The sequence below is a fragment of the Schistocerca piceifrons genome, chromosome 6 (assembly GCF_021461385.2).
Source record: "Schistocerca piceifrons isolate TAMUIC-IGC-003096 chromosome 6, iqSchPice1.1, whole genome shotgun sequence".
In the NCBI taxonomy this organism is placed as follows: domain Eukaryota; kingdom Metazoa; phylum Arthropoda; class Insecta; order Orthoptera; family Acrididae; genus Schistocerca; species Schistocerca piceifrons.
The window spans coordinates 61,817,426-61,843,173 of record NC_060143.1 but is presented as its reverse complement, the minus strand read 5'-3'; the positions used below and the strand labels follow the sequence as shown (position 1 = coordinate 61,843,173).

General features: G+C 43.7%; 1 protein-coding gene across 1 annotated transcript in view; it reads right to left on the bottom strand.

Moving 5' to 3' along the window:
• LOC124802953 (dipeptidyl aminopeptidase-like protein 6) overlaps positions 1-25,748 on the bottom strand; it is a 765,226-nt gene that overhangs the window by 126,819 nt on the left and 612,659 nt on the right. Inside the window, exons 5-6 of the mRNA XM_047264042.1 lie at positions 22,291-22,343; positions 15,345-15,565 (exon numbers count right to left, since the gene is read on the bottom strand). Coding sequence (XP_047119998.1) covers positions 15,345-15,565; positions 22,291-22,343 — 274 coding nt within the window. The remainder of the gene's footprint in view (positions 1-15,344; positions 15,566-22,290; positions 22,344-25,748) is intronic.

Here is a 25,748-nt window from a genome sequence, read left to right as displayed (position 1 = left end):
ATTATTTATTTCGCATAGCGACGTTCCATGGTTGTTCGTCAGTGCCACTGAACGATATGCAGCCAGAGCATTGCGCTTCCCCTGAGTAGATCAGAAGCACGTTCTGTGCAGCGACGAAAGGTTTAAGGAACACTACAGTACCGAAGCAATGTTGGACCTTGCAATATTAACAGGAGAATACCTGTTCAAACATCCTGCAGCCGAGGTACATTCACCGCACGAACTTCAATTTTTGCTCCACGGGGTAGGTAGTGAAGAGTCTGTAGAGTGTTTGGTTTGTAAAGCCTTTCCTACGAAGGAAAAAGTTGGGCGTCCGCTTCACCAAGAGGAACACATTCGTTGCCGCCCCGCAAGGTGAATTTCGGTGAACACTCAATTACAGCGTAGGTCACTCACTTTTTCAAGAGGGGTCAGAGGACAGATGTACGTACACATAGGTCTTACATCGATGACGTCAATCTGCTGTGGAATTATGAAGCACCTTCTGTGCCCACGTATTATGGCGATTTTGATTAACGGAAACCTCCTCTGCAAAAACCAACACGTAATCACAAACAGGGATCTTCCGACACTTAGCTCGCTCTGTTTGTCCATGAGATTCACAGCGCCATAGAGATCAGAAATCATCAGGTTGATACCGTGTTCCTCGACATTGGCAACTGCCCCGCACTGCCGTTTAGTGGCAAAAATAATGAAAAATAAAAAAGAGCTTACCGAGTATCGGACCGGATTAGTGTCTAGACCGAGGACTTCCTCACAGACAGAACTCAACACGTAGCTCTTAAAAGAAAAAAAAAAAAATCGACTGATGTAAAGAAAATACCACGAGTACCCCAAGGAAGTGTGACAGGACCTTTACTGTTTTCAACATACAGGATAATTTCTTCCACTGTGTACAGAATCTAGAGACTGATCGGTGAGAGGATACGGAACAAGAAAGGCCTAATGAACTTACTTTGTTACAGAGACTGCTGGCTAATAGACGTTGTACTATGCATGCACAGTTACAATATGCATAGTTTCCTCCTAGAGGGTGGTACTTTTCCTCACGTCACATACATTACGTTTTTTATTCCAGTCTTTGATCAAAATATCAATTCTTTTGACGATCACCGGTTTCAGTCCGTAATGACCATCGTCAGATCTACAACACAAAAATATATAGACTTAGTGGGCAGTGTGTCTTTCAGCACAATACAGCATAACGTATCGCAATGTACTATCATACAACCAGGGAAATGTACAGATAAAATACGGTAAAACGTACCTGCTCTACACCATGTCCTAATGTGGTAAGACCATAATGGCATCGTCAAAACATATAAATATACTCAGCACAGCATCGTCGTATAGATCTAAAATATGGTGTAGAATAGGTCACATCGTCCACACAGTCATTTTTGCAACTGGCTACTGAAGTACAGTAGTTACCAGAAATCTGTTTGCCTATATACTACATACTTGTCGCTACTGTGGGCTCAGATGTAGTCATAATTTACGTAAGAAACATAATCTGATAAAAACACATTAGGTAAAGTGCATGTAGCAGACTTTTAAATATTGATAACTATTATAGAACCAATTGTGACACAGTAAAAAGACGAATACAGTTACCCATATAAAATTATTAAAAGGAAATGTGTAAAGATAATAGGTCTGACACTTTTATGGTGAACTTACGGTCAAAAATAATGTATTTCCTTTTAATAATTTTATATGGGTAACAGTATTCGTCTGAGGATGGTCATTAAGGACTGAAGCAGTCATTGTCAAAAGAATTGATATTGTGATTAAAGACTGGAATAAAAAACATTTGACAGTATTGGATCACTGTTCATATTCATGACTATGTCGCATCTGGTGGAACATACATTATGCCCTAGCACCTTGTCCTGCCATAGTAATTGGCATCGCTGTGTCCGATCCAGTTCTCTTGCTGACTTAGCTTATGGTGGATGTGATGCAGCGTTGTACGCAAAGGTTCCGTATTGGAATAGAGAGCTTGCCGACATGGTATATACTTACGGGAAGGCAAATGGGATCGGGCGGCGGGCAGCAAGATTGTATCAGCAGACCTACCCCTCCGACAACCACCACAGCATTCAATGTTTGAAACAGCGTTTCTGGGACAGGGTCGTTTCAGGAAGCATGAAATCATGAAGGACGTACCCAAAACGTTTGGACACCAGACTTGGAGGAAAATGTGATTAACGCTGGGCAGGGCAACCGCCGTGTCAGTACCAGGCGGTTGACACGGCAGTACAGTGTATGCCAGACGACCGTGTGAAACATTCTCCATGACAACTGTTACTACCCTTATCACTCACAGCGTGTGTAGGGCTTACTGGCGATAGTCTCTCCACATCGGGAGCAGTTTTGTCACTTGTTCCTTCACCAGGCAACCATATTTCCGGGATTTGTATCATCTATCATATTCACAGATGAGGCCACCTTTACCCAGAGTGGTATCTTCAACTTCCGTAACAGTCATCTGTGGGATAGGATGCAGAACCCCCATGGTATGATGACAGCGAAGCATCAGCATCGATGCAGCTTGAATGTGTGGGCCGAGATAACTGGTGACCCTATTTTGGGACCAGTCTTCCTTCCACGTCGCCTAACAGGCCGAAAGTATTGACGTTTCTTGCGGGTGCGATTGAGATTTGAGGGGTTACAGGGTTATGTGGCTGTTACATGACGGTGCAGCTTGAGTGTGTGGGCCCAGATAACTGGCGACCCTATTTTGGGACCAGTCTTCCTTCCACGTCACCTAACAGGCCGAAAGTATCGACGTTTCTTGCGGGTGCGATTGAGATTTGAGGGGTTACAGGGTTATGTGGCTGTTACATGACGGTGCAGCTTGAATGTCTGGGCCGAGATAACTGGCGACCCTATTTTGGGACCAGTCTTCCTTCCACGTCACCTAACAGGCCGAAAGTATCGACGTTTCTTGCGGGTGCGATTGAGATTTGAGGGGTTACAGGGTTATGTGGCTGTTACATGACGGTGCAGCTTGAATGTGTGGGCCGAGATAACTGGCGACCCTATTTTGGGACCAGTCTTCCATCCACGTCACCTAACAGGCCTAAAGTATCGACGTTTCTTGCGGGTGCGATTGAGATTTGAGGGGTTACAGGGTTATGTGGCTGTTACATGACGGTGCAGCTTGAATGTGTGGGCCGAGATAACTGGCGACCCTATTTTGGGACCAGTCTTCCATCCACGTCGCCTAACAGGCCGAAAGTATCGACGTTTCTTGCGGGTGCGATTGAGATTTGAGGAGTTACAGGGTTATGTGGCTGCGACATGACGGTGCTCCAGCCCACTTCGCCGTTAACGTCCAGACGCATCTCAATCGTGTCTTCCTTGGTCGTTGGAGCGGAAGAGGGGGTCCAGTTGCATGGCCTGCTCGTTCACCGGATCTCAAGCTGTGCGACTTCTGGTTATGGGGCCATCTCAAAAGTATAGTTTATTTAGAGCCCATTCCAGACGTGGAGACACTGGAGTAGCGCATTCATGCTGACTTTCACACTGTTCGGATGCCGCCTGGACGATGTGAACGTGTGAGACAGAACATGCTGCGGCGCGTACACGCATGCGTTAAGGCACATGGAAACCAGTTTCAACAGATACTGTACATGTGGCTGCATGGTACGGTGCGTGTTAGACCGTAGTCTCTGTAACAATGTGTGATTGAATAAATAGTCTCTAGCATGGAAACTATGAATTTGCGGACGTAAGTCCAGTAGACCATTTTTCCGTATCGTCTCATAGATCAATCTCTGAGTTTGTACAAGTTGGAAAAAAATCACCCTGTATATATACGGTTCTCAAAAATTCAGTCACAAACTAACAGGTATAACGACTGAAGTATTCCTCACTTGGAACACTTCCACAAGAATTTATTTGAATAAGTAAACTTCGAACACAAACAGTCTTCTGTTTCCGATACAGTACACCAAATGAAAATAAACGTTTGCCAGAAATTCTTCGTACTAATGTGAACGAAAAGTTCGTCACAAACGAAAACAGATTATTGAGAGCACAGATTACTATCTTTTGGCCACTGAAAAGTCTCTCTTCAAAACAAAGTACGTATTCAAGTTTCCGTCTCACAAACAGCACGACTTGTCCACCGCGCAGAACAGCAAGGCTCGGAGCACATATCGCGGGAACGCAGCCGTTCGGGTGGCGAAGGCGACGTCCGATCCGAGGCGGTGTCCAAACGGTGATGACACATCAGTCGCTGGCTGACAAAGGCGGAACAGGCTCTAGCTGGCTACGAACGGGCTGAAATACGCGCCCGAGGGAATGTTACAATTTTGCTATTGGCTATCGAAGTTACGGCAGATGCAGTGAGAGGTGCTTATCTGGAGCGACCCCTGTTGCTCTCTTCTGCTCACTCTGTCTGGTTACTAGGGGGCCCTGTGGGGGCTGAGCCGGATACCGCGGAAACCAGCCTGATCGCAGGGGTCGAGCTGAAGGTAATCCGCTGAGAGTAGATGCGTTACGGGTTGGCGGCATCGTAGGCGATGCCGAGAGACACGCCAACGACGGAGACAATAACAAATATACACTCCTGGAAATTGAAATAAGAACACCTTGAATTCATTGTCCCAGGAAGGGGAAACTTTATTGACACATTCCTGGGGTCAGATACATCACATGATCACACTGACAGAACCACAGGCACATAGACACAGGCAACAGAGCATGCACAATGTCGGCACAAGTACAGTGTATATCCACCTTTCGCAGCAATGCAGGCTGCTATTCTCCCATGGAGACGATCGTAGAGATACTGGATGTAGTCCTGTGGAACGGCTTGCCATGCCATTTCCACCTGACGCCTCAGTTGGACCAGCGTTCGTGCTGGACGTGCAGACCGCGTGAGACGACGCTTCATCCAGTCCCAAACATGCTCAATTGGGGACAGATCCGGAGATCTTGCTGGCCAGGGTAGTTGACTTACACCTTCTAGAGCACGTTGGGTGGCACGGGATACATGCGGACGTGCATTGTCCTGTTGGAACAGCACGTTCCCTTGCCGGTCTAGGAATGGTAGAACGATGGGTTCGATGACGGTTTGGATGTACCGTGCACTATTCAGTGTCCCCTCGACGATCACCAGTGGTGTACGGCCAGTGTAGGAGATCGCTCCCCACACCATGATGCCAGGTGTTGGCCCTGTGTGCCTCGGTCGTATGCAGTCCTGATTGTGGCGCTCACCTGCACGGCGCCAAACACGCATACGACCATCATTGGCACCAAGGCAGAAGCGACTCTCATCGCTGAAGACGACACGTCTCCATTCGTCCCTCCATTCACGCCTGTCGCGACACCACTGGAGGCGGGCTGCACGATGTTGGGGCGTGAGCGGAAGACGGCCTAACGGTGTGCGGGACCGTAGCCCAGCTTCATGGAGACGGTTGCGAATGGTCCTCGCCGATACCCCAGGAGAAACAGTGTCCCTAATTTGCTGGGAAGTGGCGGTGCGGTCCCCTACGGCACTGCGTAGGATCCTACGGTCTTGGCGTGCATCCGTGCGTCGCTGCGGTCCGGTCCCAGGTCGACGGGCACGTGCACCTTCCGCCGACCACTGGCGACAACATCGATGTACTGTGGAGACCTCACGCCCCACGTGTTGAGCAATTCGGCGGTACGTCCACCCGGCCTCCCGCATGCCCACTATACGCCCTCGCTCAAAATCCGTCAACTGCACATACGGTTCACGTCCACGCTGTCGCGGCATGCTACTAGTGTTAAAGACTGCGATGGAGCTCCGTATGCCACGGCAAACTGGCTGACACTGACGGCGGCGGTGCACAAATGCCGCGCAGCTAGCGCCATTCGACGGCCAACACCGCGGTTCCTGGTGTGTCCGCTGTGCCGTGCGTGTGATCATTGCTTGTACTGCCCTCTCGCAGTGTCCGGAGCAAGTATGGTGGGTCTGACACACCGGTGTCAATGTGTTCTTTTTTCCATTTCCAGCAGTGTATTTTGTGAAGGTACGCTGGAGGTTATTGTGTGTGATTGAGAAAAAACGATTCTAAACGTTCTTCATTGCTTTATTGTCCTGGTCACTATTACATTACAACAAATGTTGAAAATGAGCATATTATGCTTAGCACAGAGCCGGTGTCGACGTATCACGGAGTTACGTGCTCGCTGGAAAATTCATGGTGTGTTCTGCATTTGCGTTGTAGCTGCAAGAATTCTTGCAAATAATTCCGCCTTCGAGTGAGCAAGGGATGAATACATCTCGGCTTTCATACAGCCCTAGAGAAAGAAGTCTACTGGGGAGAGGTCCGATGATCTTGCAGGCCAGTGTACAGGTACTGCCCGTCGATCAACTGATTGCCGAAAGTACTGGTTGTTACTTCTAGGGCTAGTTCTACAGGGTGCGCTGGAGCTCCATATTGACACTGCAACTGTCAAGCAGATACTAGTGCTACCCGCTGTTTATTGACTCAGTGTCGAAGAGTATTACATCACAACATACCACGAATCTCACTCTAACATTTAGTGTAACAGCGACGGATAGAATTTCTTATCTGTTCCACTCGCACGTTACCTACACATACTCAATGCTCACGCAATACAGGTTTCCGGCACATGGTTGTTTTACGAAACATATTTGCTTTTGTCTCCTGTACCATACCTATTAGTTTGGGCACAGAATGTTTGAACACGCTGTATAAATGATCTAGTGGACAATACCTGAAACTTTAATGGGGCAGTTTGTAGGTGAGAAGGTTGTGTATAGGAAGGTAGCAACACCAAAAGACTTAAGCAAATTGCAGGAAGACCTGCGGAGGACTGATCAATTGTGCTGAGGCTAGCAGCTGAGCATGAAGGAATGAATGAATTTTTTGATAAACTTTCCGCGTTTGCTGTACTCTTCTACACGATCTGGTCGCCTGGCGGTGAATTATAGCAAACTGCTACGCCGTAACACGTACTATCATTTCAAAATTTAATATCTTTTATTCTTTTTTATCTCTATTTTAGTGGACTACGTCACTGGTTAAATTACGTGGAATGTGGTCATATGGCGGCAGAATAGAGTATCATGAGTTTAACTTGAAAGTGCTTTGTTATTTTGATGACGCAGCTCATCCTGGTTTACGACACAGCTCCTGTTACATGTCCTACTCACCCACGCAATAGGATCTGAATATGTTTCTTGTTAACTGAACGTCCAGGACTTGGAAGTAGGTAGTCTTATGAACAGGATCCTGTGACCTGCTAATCAGCCGGCGTTCATATGCAGAAGACAATTATTGCATTAGACCGGTGATACTTTTTCGTGAATGACAAGAGTGTCAAATTTGTTTCATTTGCATTATTTCCATGTAAAGATGTAAACACTAAACTCCACATTTGTCAATAAAGTTTCGTCATTTTAACCAATTAACGGTTAGTGATAAGTAAATGTCACTGTAAACTATGTCAAGTGGTTTATATTGCTTGTTTAATACGAGTGTCACATAACTGTTTTTTTATGTGTACAGACTAGTGTAGGTTTTGATAACTGAGCAAACACTGTCATTTGTTATTGTCATCGATGATTATATTGCGGTGTATAAAGACGATCATTAACAGTATGGATTGTGAGATGTGACGCGCCGTTGACTGTAGGCGCGCGTACGGATACAAAACAAAACACTACCATAATCAGAGCTATTCCTTACGAGGAGAAAAAGGCGAGTGCTATAACCACATTTCCCAGAAACTTCGATCAGCGGAAGAGGACTAAAACTAAGCGAACACTTGTCTCCGGTTTTCCGTAGATACCGGAACGTCCATGATAAATGGATGGTCAAAATTTTCAAGGCACTCTATGTGCATTTTAGCCAAAAAATAGTTCAACTGAAGCGGTTGCGCAGTGAGTAGCGTCGCGGCTTCACACTTCTGCAACTCGTGGTCGAAACATGGTTATTATTTTTAATTTAGTTTTCCATTTATCTGCCGATGTTCATAGAAGATTACTACAGGAATGTTTCCAGTGCATATTAAAACAACGTTCTCTTTATTCGTCTACTAATTGTATTCGAAGTGAATGAAGAAAAAAAGTAAATAAATGTAAAAATAATTTAAAATCATTTTCGGTGCAATTCCTCTAGTGTATCATAATGAACTGCAAGTGCTAGTTTTCGGAACAGTGATCCGTTATACGTGTTTTGCCGCGGAATTATTGTCAACGAGTGAGATCTTCAGCATTGTTTCTTCCCATAGTGAGGTTCATAAGGAGAAATATCACTGTGCCTTTGCGCAGTTTCTCGTGGTGTTCGGAATTTCTGTGTTTCGAATGTTTCTGCGATCGGTATCACCAAAGGGAAAGCACCAAATTTCTCTGAAGAATAAACATAAGAATAAAATATAAGAATCAATACAAGAATCGACATAAGAATGAAATGTAAGAATCTGAGAATTTAAAAAGGTTGTAACCTATGAAAAAAACCATGTGCACATATATTATATTATTAATGCATGAGATTTATTGTAAAACACAATTAATATAACACCCTTGTGTCCCTTAACTTGGCAAGAGATATTCGTGTAGTAACCTACGGTCACGGGTAGACAGATGGCAAATATACAATAAAATAAACAATAATCGGATTCCGATTACAGGACACGAATGTGAGAGGCTGCGACGCTGGCCACTATGACACCAATTGGGCTCAGCTTATTATGCGCTCAAAGCCGTCTACATTAAGTTTTTTTTCAGAAACGGTCGAGTATCTACAGATAAGCTGAGACACATGTTCGCTTATACTTCAACTGAGCGAAGTTTGTGGGAAATCGGCTTATGACACTACTTGTTAGCCTAGTTCAGCTGTACTTCACGACTAGAACTACATTGCAAAAATGGTCTGACATTCCATGTGACTATGCACCACGGCATATTACTTACGTGCGGATGGACTATTGCCTAACCAAGCACTATTACCGTAGGCATGTAACAGTTCAGTGAACAACCACTGATGTTTCAAGGCTGTATCGGCTGTTTTTTTATTTTTTCTATTTTTTTTGTGTGTTCTTATAAAAGCTTTGTAATTTAGTTTCAGTAGGTCTGGCTCGCCAGTTCGAAACAAATGGCCAGCATAATAAAAGCAGCTGTGACGGAATTACAGTAAAGAATTTGTGTCATCCAAGTTGCTGGTTCTGTTCTCATTTCATGTCGGGAATACATAAACATGTGACAATTTGTGCTGTCCTTCACTTTATGCGTTCAATATCCCCTGTTAGTCGTACATGGTATGGGTTCCATACCCCATATTCTGGGGTGCATCGCACGAATGAATAGTAGGCAATCTTCTTTGTAGACCGATTGCGTTTCCCTAGTATTCTTCCAATAAACCGAAGTCTCTATCTGCTTTACCTACGATTGAGGCTACTAGTTCGTTCTATTTCATAGCCCAACAAGGTGTGACAGTGTTGGACAAAATAAATGTGCCTAACGTAATGTAGGAAACATGTTGGCAATCAAAACACATGCCAGTCGTCTCAGAATGGATAAATACACATCCTACGTGTATCTTATACCATTCTTCCTGAAATATTTGGCACGTTAAGCTTATGGAAATGGAAGAGGATGTAGATGAAGATGAAATGGGAGATAAGATACTGCGTGACGAGTTTGACAGAGCACTGAAAGACCTGAGTCGAAACAAGGCCCCGGGAGTAGACAACATTCCATTAGAACTACTGACAGCCTTAGGAGAGCCAGTCCTGACAAAACTCTACCATCTGGTGAGCAAGATGTATGAGACAGGCGAAATACCCACAGACTTCAAGAAGAATATAATAATTCCAATCCCAAAGGAAGCAAGTGTTGACAGATGTGAAAATTACCGAACTATCAGTTTAATAAGTCACAGCTGCAAAATACTAAGGCGAATTCTTTGCAGACGAATGGAAAAACTGGTAGAATGGGACCTCGGGGAAGATCAGTTAGGATTCCGTAGAAATGTTGGAACACGTGAGGCAATACTAACCTTACGACGTATCTTAGAAGAAAGATTAAGAAAAGGCAAACCTACGTTTCTAGCATTTGTAGGTTTAGAGAAAGCTTTTGACAACGTTAACTGGAATACTCTCTTTCATATTCTGAAGGTGGCAGGGGTAAAATACAAGGAGCGAAAGGCTATTTACAATTTGTACAGAAACCAGATGGCAGTTATAAGAGTCGATTGGCATGAAAGGGAAGCAGTGGTTGGGAAGGGAGTGAGACAGGGTAGTAGCCTCTCCCCGATGTTATTCAATCTGTATATTGAGCAAGCAGCAAAGGAAACAAAAGAAAAATTCGGAGTAGGTATTAAAATTCATGGAGAAGAAGTAAAAACTTTGAGGTTCGCCGATGACATTGTAATTCTGTCAGAGACAGCAAAGGACTTGGAAGAGCAGTTGAACGGAATGGACAGTGTCTTGAAAGGAGGATATAAGATGACCATCAACAAAAGCAAAACGAGGATAATGGAATGTAGTCAAATTAAATCGGGTGATGCTGAGGGGATTAGATTAGGAAATGAGACACTTAAAGTAGCAAAGGAGTTTTGCTGTTTAGGGAGTAAAATAACTGATGATGGTCGAAGTAGAGAGGATATAAAATGTAGACTGGCAATGACAAGGAAATCGTTTCTGGAGAAGAGAAATTTGTTAACATCGAGTATAGATTTAAGTGTCAGGAAGTCGTTTCTGAAAGTATTTGTATGGAGTGTAGCCATGTATGGAAGTGAAACATGGACGATAACCAGTTTGGACAAGAAGAGAGTAGAAGCTTTCGAAATGTGGTGCTACAGAAGAATGCTGAAGATAAGTTGGGTAGATCACGTAACTAATGAGGAGGTATTGAATAGGATCGGGGAGAAGAGAAGTTTGTGGCACAACTTGACTAGAAGAAGGGATCGGTTGGTAGGACATGTTTTGAGGCATCAAGGGATCACAAATTTAGCATTGGAGGGCAGCGTGGAGGGTAAAAACCGTAGAGGGAGACCAAGAGATCAATACACTAAGCAGATTCAGAAGGATGTAGGTTTCAGTAGGTACTGGGAGATGAAGAAGCTCGCACAGGACAGAGTAGCATGCTGCATCAAACCTTTCTCAGGACTGAAGACCACAACAACAACAACAACAACAAGCTTACGATGATGGAGATGGATAGCGACAAAGCACCTTCCTTTCCAAAGTACTGGTAGGCCACAAAGGCCCAATAATACTGCGCTCTAGTGACTGTGGTGACCAAGAGGAATGCGAAAATTTATCGCCATGCTTGCGAAAATATTCCTGGATTATTAAATTCGTTTGAACGGGTCTCTGTCGTCTTGAAACACAGCATCAGCATTAGGGAACAAATATTGCAGCACGAGATGGACCTAATCAGCTAAAATGGTCACATAATCCTCGGCAGTAATGCGATCTTGCAGTGTAATCATGAGACCCATGGAATACCATGATATGACAGCCAAATCATCACCAGAACCCCCACCATATTTCACACTAGGGACGTAAACTCGAGCAGAAGCTAGAAACCGCGTGAAGCAAGACCCCTCCGACCAAATGACTTTCTTCTATTGCTCCATAATCCACATTTTATAGTTTCGAGACCAGGTTTTCCTATTCTGTTTACTTAAATCAGTGATGAGTGGTTTTGGTTCCATTCGTGTTGTTTATGTGCTGATAGGGCTCGCAAGTGTGTCATTCTGTTCTACAGTGACTTTTGCAACTGTTGTTATCTTATATTTTATCGCAGTCCTTTTCAATGAACGTCTGCAACGATCCCTCAACACACACTTTCGTGGGTTAGTGGATGATGTATTCCTGCTTTCCCTGTATGCGGTATGAACCTTTGATACAGTGCCTCTTCAAACACCAAACACTTCGTGAGTACCCACTGTACGGGCACCAGCTATCTGCCCACATTAGAATCCTCTTAGCTTCGACATAATGCACTCACAACTAACCGGAACAATGACTGACACTTGCAACGTATTGAGAACATTGTATAGGTGCCGCTCATGGCCAAATACAACTGCAATCTTTGGTACTATCGTCATAAATTACTAAGGTTTTTCGTTTTGTGAAGCGCATAGTTTTAAATTTTTTAACATTTAAGGCAAGTTGGCAATCTTAGCGTCACTCTGAGATCCTATCAACATCTCAGTGAACGTTTGTGCAGTTTTTGTCAGAGAGTACTTCAATGCAGAGAAGTATTCATCTGCGAAAAATCGAAAGTTACTATTAATTTTGTCTCTTTGGTAATCAACACAGTACACGAAGAGCAAGGGTCCCAATGCTGTTTCCCGTGACACAGCGGAAGTTTCGACGACTCTCCATGCAAGATAACATTGCATCCACTCCGTCCTTTTCAGTATCGTCTCAGACCGCATCTGAACACCAGGTTGTTTCGTCTTCCCAACTGTGGGAACCACAAATGGCTACTCGACGCACTGTACAGTTATAAGCCACTATCGCGAGGTATTACTGTGTATGCGCAGTAGCCGGCTACAGTGCATTGACTCTTAGTTAGTGTGGTGTTCTTTCAAACAACGCAGTTGACATATTTCTCAAAGTTGTCATGAAATGACGCATTATTTGAGACTCCGGTAGCTTAGTTTTGCAAGTTGTAGATGGAGTTATTGTAGCTGACATCAGTTTATTTTCATTTCTGGAGGAACACAGGCGCGACTATCGTCGCTGCGGTTTATCAAACCCCACCATGGTAGTGAAATCTTTCTCTTTTCTCAAAAATGATAAACTGAAATTGTTATACAAATTGTGTTGTATGTACTGTATGAGTCGATGAGTGATAACTAAGTTGTTCATTAAGTAGTTTTTAACTGTTAACAGAAAAGTTAGGAAATATCGCTGGTGTAAGAAATTTTCGTCTGAAGCTTCAGTTGAGGGTGGGAAGAAGATATAACGCAAATGCCAAGGAAACTTCCCCTAAAAAATTTCATCACAAAGTAGGTGCTTATTATTCCGTAGAACTAGATGGAAAGAAAGGAAAATTAAACATCGATGCCTTATGAGCAGTAAATTTTTGCCCTTAGAGCACAGTGTTCCAACGCGTGACAAGTGTTTCAATCATGAAGAAGACAATAGAGGAGTATTGTTTGTTGTTAAAGTTACGTGTAAGCAAATTATATATCACAACTAAAATGAGGACAATATACACTACTGGCCATTAAAATTGCTACACCACGAAAACGACGCGCTACAGACGCGAAATTTAACCGACAGGAAGAAGATGCTGTGATATGCAAATGATTAGCTTTTCAGAGCATTCACACAAGGTTGGCACCGGTGGCGACACCTACAACGTGCTGACATGAGGAAAGTTTCCAACCGATTTCTCATACACAAACAGCAGTTGACCGGCGTTGCCTGGTGAAACGTTGTTGTTATGCCTCGTGTAAGGAGGAGAAATGCGTACCATCACGTTTCCGACTTTGATAAAGGTCGGATTGTAGCCTATCGCGGTTGCGGTTTATCGTATCACGACATTGCTGCTCGCGTTTGTCGAGATCCAATGACTGTTAGCAGAATATGGAATCGGTGGGTTCAGGAGGGTAATACGGAACGCCGTGCTGGATCCCAACGGCCTCGTATCACTAGCAGTCGAGATGACAGGCATCTTATCCGCATGGCTGTAACGGATCGTGCAGCCACGTATCGATCCCTGAGTCAACAGATGGGGACGTTTGCAAGACAACAACCATCTGCACGAACAGTTCGACGACGTTTGCAGCAGCATGGACTATCGGCTCGGAGACCATGGCTGCGGTTACCCTTGACGCTGGATCATAGACAGGAACGCCTGCGATGGTGTGCTCAACGACGAATCTGCGTGCACGAATGGCAAAACGTCATTTCTTTCGGATGACTCCAGGTTCTGTTTACAGCATCACGATGGTCGCATCCGTGTTTGGCGACATCGCGGTGAACGCACACTGAAAGCGTATATTCGTCATCGCCATACTGGCGTATCACCCGGCGTGATGGTATGGGGTGCTATTGGTTACATGTCTCGGTCACCTCTTGTTCGCATTGACGGCACTTTGAACAGTGGACGTTACATTTCAGATGTGTTACGACCCGTGGTTCTACCCTTCATTCGATCCCTGCGAAACTCTACATTTCAGCAGGATAATGCACGAACGCATATTGCAGGTCCTGTACGGGCCTCTCTGCATGCAGAAAATGTTCGACTGCTGCCCTGGCCAGCACATTCTCCAGATCTCTCACCAACTGAAAACGTCTGGTCAATGGTGGCCGAACAACTGTCTCGTCACAATACGCCAGTCACTACTCTTCATGAACTGTGGTATCGTGTTGAAGCTGCATGGGCAGCTGTACCTGTGCACGCCATCCAAGCTCTGTTTGACTCAATGCCCAGGCGTATCAAGGCCGTTATTACGGTCAGAGGTGGTTGTTCTGGGTACTGATTTCTCAGGACCTATGCACCCAAACTGCGTGAAAATGTAATCACATGTCAGTTCTAGTATAATACCTTTGTCCTATAAATACCCGTTTATCATCTGCATTTCTTCTTGTTGTAGCAATTTTAATGGCTAGTAGTGTAAGTGTTCTTGTTATTTGTCTTAATTTATTACCAAACTTTTCAGAATCTTAAGGAAATAATATTGTCACGGAAAAATAAAACTTTTTGTATTTGATACATGTTGTCAAAATTCATTAATTGTTTGACCACCAATATTTCTAGCGAAACATTTTTTTCTGTTTCCGAATAAAAAGAATGACATGGGGTTACACAAATACCACCATGCTAATAATATTAATTTAGTTGACTACAGTAACGAAGAGTTAACATTAATTTGGCCAATTGTCAAAGGAGCTTGTGGGGAGCGGGGGAAGCAAGCCCTTGCCTCCGTTGCAGGTTGAGGAGCCGTGCGGGAGAAAGACGCTCCGCCCTCCTCCCGCAGTGTGAGCTCATTAACCGGTGTTTCTTCACGAAAGGTGGAGTCATTTAGAGAGGGTAAAATTTTTTAAATGCTTTTTGTGATCTCAAAGAAATTGTTTCACATTTTGACACGTGTAATAAAGATCGTAACGTCAATGGTTGCGCACACATATGACAAGCATAGGGAACAAAACAGTAACATCGCAGACAACAATGACCTCCTTAGACTGTACTGTCAGCAAGGTAACATTGGCTGGAACGAGAAACAAATAACCACCAGCAGAAGCCTGAAGACACGTGTCGATCCAGATCTGCGGTGTTGATTGGCCAACTTACAGTTAGCGCACTGTAGTTCCTGCGGAACTGATCGGCCAGCTTACAGTTGGCGCACTGTAGTTGCAAAGTGGCGACTCACCCTCGTAGAGCCAGTCGGGCACGCCGTTGCTGAGGACGCCGGGCACGGCGGTGTTGGTGACGCGGTAGGACTGGCCGGAGCGCGGGTGGGGCCGGTAGTAGACGTCGTAGTCGTAGACGATGACGAGGGCGTGACCGCGCGGCGCCCACGCAGCGTGCAGCAGGAAGCGCTGCTGCTGCGAGTCCTCGGAGGGCGACGTCGGTGACAGCGGGAACACGTCCCTGCGGCAAGCGGCAGGGCTTGTAGTCACATACTCGATGATCTCTAGACAAATGTTGATGTGATTTAAAAATTATGCAGAAACGACAAGTCACTTTAAATGTAGAGACGTGCACTTTACAAAACGCCCAAATGTAGTATGCTATGACTAACATCAGTGAGTTACTATTGGAATCAGTCAATCTAGTGTGGGAAAATTAAATATAATTTTCTCATAGGTTCAGCTTTAGATAGAACAGGTGGCTGTCTTCAGATCATTGGAAAAATGGGAGGAAAATGCCGTCTGTCTACGAAGGAATCTGATTGCAAAGTGCTTGTACTGCGAAATCGAGAACAGTCTAGAATATAGTAGACGTGTAGTGCTCATATCAAATAGGCCTGAGAGTGGATGTTGACCGTATAAAAGATGGCCATCATGAATGGTTACGCTTTTGTCCCAAAAGACAGCGTTACTGAGATAGTGAAGACCTGAACTGCTAGACGTAGAAAGCTAGATGACAATTGCAGGGTTCCACGCCGAACTTAAATGGTAGCCCTCGTCCCTGTTGACGAGATTGTCATGTAATCTTATTTCGACTGATTCCCTGATGACGCTCTCCCTGAAGCCACTAGCTTGTCAAAGCATTTTCGTTTCATCAAATTGGAAGGCGTGTCCCTCATCTAGGCCTGCCTCGGCCGATTTGTCCTTGTAGCCCAGCCGTAAGCATCTAATGTGTTCCTGGTAGCGTTGTGAGATGCAGAGTTGTGTTTGACCAAAGAACTGGAGCCCACATTCGCACGGTATAGTGTCTAAGCTAACGCGGCAGACAGCCGGTGTCGCCCGGTCCCGCGTGGTCCCTCCCTCCCCCCTACCCCACCACCCACCCAGCGCCGGCAGGGGGGGTGGGGGAGGGATGGCCGCCGCGCGCCGCTGACCAGCTGTATATAGATGACGGCCGCAGTCCATCGACACTTGTCGAGAAGATGATGAGAATGACACTCATCGAAACGTCGCGGATTTTTAACGCAGCCGGCCGCTGTGGCCGAGCCGTTCTAGGCGCTTCAGTCTGGAACCGCGCGACCGCTGCCTCGGGCATGGATGTGTGTGATGTCCTTAGGTTAGTTAGGTTTAAGTAGTTCTAAGTTCCAGGGGACTGATGACCTCAGATGTTAAGTCCCATAGTGCTCAGAGCCCCTTTTTCGATGCAGCTACCCGGATGGAAGCCCGAGAAGGTTTCATTAGTAAATTCAGGGTGTTCGAAAATTCTCTTTACTAGTTTCTAGGACCTGTAGAGGGGGGCGTGTACGTAATATTTGAATAGGAAACCAGGTCGGGAAACCTACTGTTTCGTTTTACGATGGTTTTAATTCAGATGTGTAATGCGCCCATGTATGCTGAGGTAAAGTTAAATTTACGAGACTTCTGCAGACACAGAGGAAGATGTACTGGCCCAAGTTCTGGCCGAAGCACTAGAAACTGAAGAGACCCAAGGTGGGATGGAGTGTGTGTGCCAGAACATGTCTGTACCAACTTTGGTGGTCGACATATCGAGCCGATGTTGTAGTGCATCTGTACTGTTCTCTATGTACACTATGCTGGGTTCTTTTTTGTTCTGGAGCAGTGTAAACACGCAATGCTTAAGTGGTGATACAAAACATGTGCTTATGTCGTAAATGGATGTTTCGTTATGTTTCCTTTCGAATTGTTATCTAATAATTGCACAGTGTCACGCCTAATTCAATTTCTCAAGCTGAAGTGGGTGAGTTAATGATCTGAACCGAAATCATCGTAGAAGGGAAACTGTACGTTTCCAGACGTGGATTCCTATTCAAAATATTATGTACTCATTCCCCTCTACAAGTCCTAGACGTTTGCAACAGGAATTTTCGAACACCCTGTATACGGCAAACCTTTACGTAATGCTCTCGTATGGACGCTGAAGACAAAATTGGGTCAAATAGTTCAAATGGCTCTGACAACTATGGGAGTTAACATCTGAGGTCATCAGTCCCCTAAAACTGAGAACTACTTAAACCTAACTAACCTAAGGACATCACACACAACCATGCCCGAGGCAGGATTCGAACCTGCGACCGTAGCGGTCGCGCTGTTTCAGACTGAAGCGCCTAGAACCGCTCGGCCAATTCGGGTGGCGACAGAATTGGACAACATGCACTACGCACAGAGGCGTTTAAGAACTCATTCTTCCTGTGCTCCATATCCCACTGGGATAGGAAGAAACCCTAATAAATAGTGCAACGGGAACTAATCTGTGTCACCTACTTCACAGCGATCATAACTGCAAATGTATGAAAGGAAGAAGGAAAAAAGTAATTCAACTGTTCATTATTTAAAAAAAATCACCATAACTGTTAATAAATATGCCCCACTGTGAGACAAAACAGTCATTACGTTCATGGAAAAATGCTTGCGGTTGTCTACGGAACAACAACACGCGCAAATCAGTCACGAATGTCTTTTTTCAGGTCTCCAAAAGCGTGGAAAGAGCATGGGGAGAGATCGCCAAAATTAACGCACAGCATTACTTGACCATTCGCAAGAACTGAAGCGCACCATCAAGTTCGAATGCCAGGTAATGTTAACGTACGGCATTATTCTGTTACAGGATAATGCCCCGCAACATGTTGCCATGGTTGTTTCGACTATGCTGCAGAAATTTCGCTGGGAATCCCTCACACATTACCTATACAATCACGATCTCTCCCGACGCGATTCCCATGTTTTTGGAACGCGGAGGAAAGACATTCGTCGCTGTCGATTTGCACGTCTGGGTACAATCGTGATTCCGTAGGCAAGCGCAAACATTTTTCTATGAGGGAACTGACGGCCGTGTTTCACAGTGGGATAAATGAGTTAATAGATTTGGCGCTTATGTTTGAAGTAATAAACAATCTACTTATTTTTCTCCCATTTGTATCATTTTCAGTAGGCTGCACCTTATTGTTGGTACACAAACACCGACAAGGATAGACAGAGAAAGAAGGGGAGAGTGAAAGTGAGTGTGTGTGTGTGTGTGTGTGTGTGTGTGTGTGTGATGGAGAGAGGGAGAGAGAGAGAGAGAGAGAGAGAGAGAGAGTAGCATTGGTTAAACTGAGAGATGCAGAGACAGGCAAAGAGTGGAAGGTGGCTGTCAAAACCGACTTTCAATTTTTTTTTTTTGTAGAGGTTTGTCTTGCAGTCTCGTGTAAGTGCTGCAGAGATGGTTTTCCGTGCAGTACATTTGGAAGATAATGCGTGTGGTAGGACAATATTTATTTTATGTAATCACCAGCACCCTTTTCTTATCCACTACACATCACAGAGTAATCTCTCCAAGTATGAATATGTGGCCGCATGTTTTTCAACCTATCGGTGAGAGAAAAACGGGTTCTGTCATGTTGTCTGGTAGTGTAGCGTCAATCTTGCTAACCTTCTCCAGAAAGATCTGGCGAAGTACATATTTTCGTGTCATAGCGTTCCCGGTAATTTCTCTTCGAAATATTATCATGGAGTACCGCCCCTTCTCCAGTTAGTAAGAAGATTGATCTTCGCGCCAACCGTCATTCGCCTCACGTTTAGGACATTTGACAAAGTTTCATTCTCTGCAAACGAGAACGTTTCCGCTCTTTCGTCTCCAGGAGCCGTTGGATACTTCCTCTTTCTTCTTCTTCTTCCTATGTTTTCTCCAAGCAGCTGGTCCCCAGGGCATGCATCGGCCACTGGTCGACACCTCAGGATCCTCACTCTTCAGCCGGACGCTGATGCAGAAAGCATGATGTTTTTCTCTTCAGTATTTCTTCCTGTCCTGGGTAGTGAGAAGAGATACTCGTTTTGGTTAGGAAACTGCTTCATTTATTTCATTAAGCATTAGGGAGTGTTTTCCTATTCGAATCGGGAAGTTCTTTTCTATCAGTTTTCGTGGATGATGTTTGAATCAGATTTCTGCTTTGTTCATGCGAAAATGGACCACCTGCTATGAGCACTAGCTTTCTACACTTGACAAACAATTGTAATCTGCTTAAGTACGCGTGAGGAAGGCTGATATGTATTTCATTCCTTGGTATAAGCAGGCTGATGATTTCGAGTAATGATCATCATGCAAAACAAGAAGTTTGTATCTGTTCGGTCTGAGTTACAGCCTTCAGCGATTAGCTCGTAATCTAGGAATTTCGTGTTTTATCGCCATATTTCGTTTTGTTCCTTCATTACTGCAGCAGAGAGTTTTGCACTGCTCGACTGCCACGCATGCACAGAATGAAGATAATACGTGTGTAAGGCCTGTTAATCAGCTGGATAAATAATTCCATGCAGAATGAATAATAATTTATGTAGCGATTTTCAGATATTACGGAAATTGCGAAATTTATTAAATTTAGTGTTAAAGCTTTGACTTCGAATTAAGTTCCTCGGCAGCACGGCCTCATGCTCTGGTGTGATTCGGTAGTGGTTAGTTTTCTTACTTTCTGTTGCTATTTTGTGTGTGTCTGTTTTAATATTAACGCAAGGTTATTCTCCACTTGTGCACGGATTCCCGGCTTTCGTGTCATTACCTTCGAGGTCATGCGCACTGGTGTTGCCTTGTAATTTCATTTAAGACTGACTTCTACAAATGGGGGATTATATAAATTATATTGTTAGTCTGATTTTAGGATATCTATCGTATGTGGGTTATCCATCACTGTAACAAATTCAAAGTCTTAATCGAAGTTGTCTTTCAAATGTTTTCTTTCGTCATGAACTCCTACGTCCTCTAAATGCTCTCTCGAAACCTGTGTATTTCAAGTCAATTCCTAATAAGATTTTATGCATAATGAGTGTCTATGGAAAGTGTATTTCGTTACCGTGCAGTCGGACCGTATTTGTTGGATCTAACTATTACGAAATTTAATATTAGGGCCTTGATAAAGGTTGGAAAACATCCTTGACGGTGGACCCTGCATGCATAATGGCTAAGCCTGAGACGAATGTTACATTAATTTACTTTCTTCCTCATTTCGACACCCCTAGGAAAGCATCAAAGTCCATGATAAATGTCAGTGTACGTCACTACTTTTTACAGTCGTAGGTACTCCTCCGGGATTATGTGTCTCTTACAAAACAAGGCCAGATGTTGCTAAACGTTTTGCTAAGAGGAGTAGTAGCTTAGTGCTTGCCGATGCAAGAGTGACAAAGCAAAAGAAAGAGAGAGACAGAGAGAGAGAGAGAGAGAGACAGACAGACAGACAGAATGCTACGCTAGCGTGCACGGAACGTACTCGGCTAATCGGTTACATGGGAGTGGGACGCAAGTTGGGATGGTTGTGGGAAAGTGCGATACATCCAAGTAGGAAAACCTATTCAAGCCACTAGTGCGACCTTATGTAAAGTACTCTAGGCTTTAGTGTCGTCAGTGAGTGAGCATGATGCAGACTTTGAACAACATAAAAAAAAGGTAATAGAACAGGTAAGATTATTACGAAAGTGCAGCTGAGATAATCAGGGACCTTAAATGGGAATTTCTGGGAGGAAGACGACGTTGAGCTATTGGCTATTGGAGCTCGCCCCGGTATTTTCGGGTGGCGATGATTTGGTGGATTTTTATGATGAATAACTGGCCGGCATTGCAACGATCACGGTCTAGTGCTGGAGGCGAACTTCGGAGGGCGAGTCTTCGTTGATGCTAGCCACCCGTGCTCGTAAGAAAAACCACTAAATGATAGTCCGACAAAGATCCTGAGACGAGCATCAACAGCAATAAGTCTCCACGAGAGACCAATAATTTTATAAACGCGACGTTGGTCACGCAGCACGTTGTTCGGCAAATTTAGCAAACCGAGGTTTAAGGCAGTTGTGTAACTATTTCACAGTTCTCGCGTAGGACCCTGAGAAGTAGAAGAAAGATATTATAGCGTGTACCGAGGAGGTAAGACAAATACACAGTTATTATCCGATCCTCGAAGGGGTAGCCTCTTCGTGCCATGGGAGCGGGCGTGTTAGTGCTCTCGGCTATCCGGGCTGGTCGATTAGTGAATGGTATACAAGAGAAGGTCGTTAATATTGGTATGACGTACCTTCCACTGTTCTCTGCACAGCGCCTTATGTGAATATAAACTGGCCCAAAAACGTCTGACACCACTCAAATGACTTGAAACTTTTTTCTGTTCCTGAACTTCTTTCTCAGTTCTCCTTTGACCAGAGTAAATCACTGTGTAATGGAGGTGAAAATGAATCTGCTTCGCCAGTGCAGTTCAGCAGGGTGCCCTGTGTCTTCAGTTGTGGACATGATAGAAAAACAGCGAGTGACCCATCATATCTTGAGTTGGAAGTTATAGTCTAACTTCACTTTGAACCTCAGTTGTGGAAATCTACCATTGTGTGGTGGAGAGAAGAAGCGGTTGAATGCTGTGGGAAAGATTGTTTGAGAAATGAAAGATGAAATTTGTTCGAAATGGAGTGTTCCAGGCTGTGTGGAGTGAGTGGTAATTCGGGAAAAGCCTCGGGGTATTTAAGTTAAATCCACAAAATGTCACATCTGGTTAGTTACGACATAACCAAGTAATGACACTGGTATTCTCAAAACTGCAATCACAGTAGTGGCAGTATACCGCTTATGAACACACGTGCTCTTTGATGAATCAAATTTGCCTAGTGGTGATGGTAGTCTCTAGACGAAGCATGCGCAAATAAATAAATAAAGAATTTGAGGAGCATATAAAATTAAACAACGTAATAGAAGCTAATGCAGTAATTGTTGTGAAGTATACTTACATGGTGGCGACGTCATAGATCGTATACTGCGCAAGGTAGGAGTAGCGGAAGAGCTGCGAAAAGAAAAAAATGTCTGTTTTAATTTATAAAATAAGTGCTGAGGATGAGTCCAAGAGTTATACCAACTAGAATCTGTTTCTACCTGGCCACTGAGCACTCATGTAGGACAACTAGTCATTGAGTGCTCGTTCGTCGTGATAGAGGGTATTTTTCTCAGAAATCGGTAATTTATTGTGAAGAGGGACAACTGTAACAACACGAAAAACTATGTAAAATAAGTAATTAAAATCATTCTTCCAGTCCACCAAGAATCATCTTACCCCTAGACGGAAAATTATAATGTGAAAGTGAAAATCACACTAAAATTCTTCCTTTCGATCATCACATTGACTCAAAAACTGCGAGTAAATTATAAGTGAATTTGGTATCACCTAACACTAACAACGTATGACAGAAGGAACGGCACCAACTACGAACTGTAACTATTACACATAGGATGTGATCTTTTTTATACCAGCAACATATATATATATATATATATATATATATATATATATATATATATATATATATATTTTTATGCATTTATTCCACTTGGCAAGATTGGGGCCATCAGGACGTCAATTAGGCATCCTCAATAACTAAACATTACAATCAGAATGGTGCGTGAACGACATTAAATAGTAATAGTAATAGTAGTAAAGACAATATGTATAGTAGACTAATGAAAATTTAACATGTGTCAGTCGATGATAGATTTATGGTGCATTGGATCCAAAAAAAGGCCCAGATAATCTTAGTTTCTAAAATGGGAGACCTTACCTCCCGATGGAAAAGTGTTGGACGATAGATCTATATAAGTACATAATAGCATCATATATAGCCATTTGTAGTAAGGGGAATTGTGATACGCTCGTTTACGACGTCTTGATTGAGGACTGAACAGTCTATAAGGATCATTGCGACGCAAGTCTAGGTCGTGTAGAACCCTATCTGTTCTTTCCGTTCGAGGACTGTCCATAAAGAGACCCAAGCTCTTGCTGTGTTTCTTGACTTCTGGAAAACAGTCACTGCAGTTCTGCATTGCCAACAAATTAGCAGTTTAGTTGCTTACTAACTATCTTACTAGAAAGCTAACTGAAAGACTTGTTAGCAAACAGAATGCAGTATGGTAGTAAACGAATACCAAATGCAGCAACGTATACAGGTTATCAGCGTGTAACGGTACATTTCGATTTATTTTTTAAAGGACATAGGCGATTATTCAAAAAGACGGAACAGGATATCAAAAATTGATTTCTTACGAACTACATTGGCTAGGAGCATAATTATAACTTTCCTGGACAGGTAAGTGATTTCAAGGTTCAGACGGTTATGCGTTCAGTGTGGGCACTATGCGTTAACACGAAAAACATGATGTTATCCAGTTAACTTCGGATTTCGTCCTGGAACTTCGGATTTAGTTGGATAAATGAGGCTATGCGACAACTTGAGTGAAGATGAAGTTACGTGACTCAGTTTGATATTGAGAAGAGAGCCAGTTTTCTAGGAGGTCTAGATCGAGAATCCTGTGACAGTGTTCTCAATGAAAAAGAATGGTTCGTAAAGTTTGTTTACAGAAACGACACAGAAGATATTAACTGTCTGCGAGTCTATTTCATATTGAATCACTGCCACAGAACTTTTACCCCGCCAAAGTCTAACATTATGCCGACTTCATGCACCAAGAAAATTAAATTGGAATCATCCGAAAAAATTAATCGTTTGGAAAAATTGTCCTGTATAATGTCCTCTAGAATTTTAGTACAAAATTCGTAGTGCTTGGTGCGCTCATCAAGATGCAACATTTGCAATACCTGCGGTTTGTACGTCTTTTGATGCAAACGGTGCTCCAGAACTCGCCGCACCGGAAGTTGAGGGATTCGAAGTCCATTGCATTCTCGTTATGTGGATATTATAGGGCAAGTTTCGTAAGTTGCACCGATACGCTTGACATTTTCATCCGATGTGCATAGACGACCTGTGTTTTTCAGTTTACAGATACATCTTCTACGAATTTTCGATTCCACTCAGAAATCTGCTTAAGACGATGCAACTTTTAATCGTCGAAATTCACGCTGCTCATGAAGAAGGGACTAATTCTGCTAACTGCAACACAATAAACAATAGTTTCTGTTCCTGCCGTCTGACTGTACAAATGGGTTTATTTCACTATCAAGATTTGGGCCTTAGACCATTTTTAAGTGTTGGATGTTTAGACACAGTGAAATGCATTTTGCATCTGTGTTCCGGACACCCAATAATTACATCTCAGCTTCACTACATTTGCCAGACATGCAAGTTTCCAAGCTTTTTATGTTTTTATGCAACCTGATAAGAATTTTTCGGCGACGACTTGTGTTTCACACTAGTCGGAGGATTGCTGGCATTATAACACCTGGAAATGGCCTAAGATTGAAGTTTCGATAGTAAAATGGACCTATCCAAACATGGAAGTATCTTTCTGAAAATTTTGATGACTGTGACTCCAGGAAAAGAGTAAACCATGAGCCATCCGTGTTGTGTAGCCATTTTCTACAAACATGCGCCCCTGCCTCTTTGAATTAACTGCTCATAACTTTTAAACTTTCTCTGTGTAGAGGCATAGGAGATATATTTATATCTTTTGTGGTTTGAAAGACGTAAATTCTCGTAACCTGTTCCTTTTTAATAACCTTATATTTCAGATCTATGGAATTGTTTCACCTATACGTAGGGACTTCAGAAAGTAATATAGATATCATGTCCCACACTATTATGACAACCGAACCAGACATGCCACAAAAAATCCCAGCCGAAGGTGAAGGCGAAGCAATAGGCTAATACTTGGATTCTAGCAGGAAACCAAGAATTTCCAGCCAACAGACTGCCGAGCGCTAGGACCATCGTGCAAGGAAGCGGGAACATGTTCCGAGCTTCCCGGAGACATTGTTCTGTTGCGGTAGGTCACAGTATGGGATTGACAAGGCGCAGCAGCTGGAAAGGTACTCCAGGGTGAAGTATACGAGACAGTACAGTTATTGCGGGCAGTACGTTTAAATTTCACTCAGATTCACAGTGAAATTCTGGAGGTATGTGGACCAAATGCAATGCCACGTACAGCCGTGAAATGGTACCAACAATTTGACCAAGGTCTTACAGACGTGGACGGTTGGCGATGCTGATCGGCAAGTTAAAATCCAGCACAATGCGAGTTCATTGTTTACGGCAAGCTGAAAGAGCATCTGGGAGGGGGAGCTTGGGAAGGGGGAAAGACGTTTCCCAACGATGAGGACGTTCACACGACGACTGTTGATATTTTTAAAAATATAGTGAATCCGATACATCGATATTTAAACGAATGACGCTTTCGACCGCTGATAATATCGTAAAAAGTATCGATATATACAATACATCGACAGAAAAAATATCGACGTCCC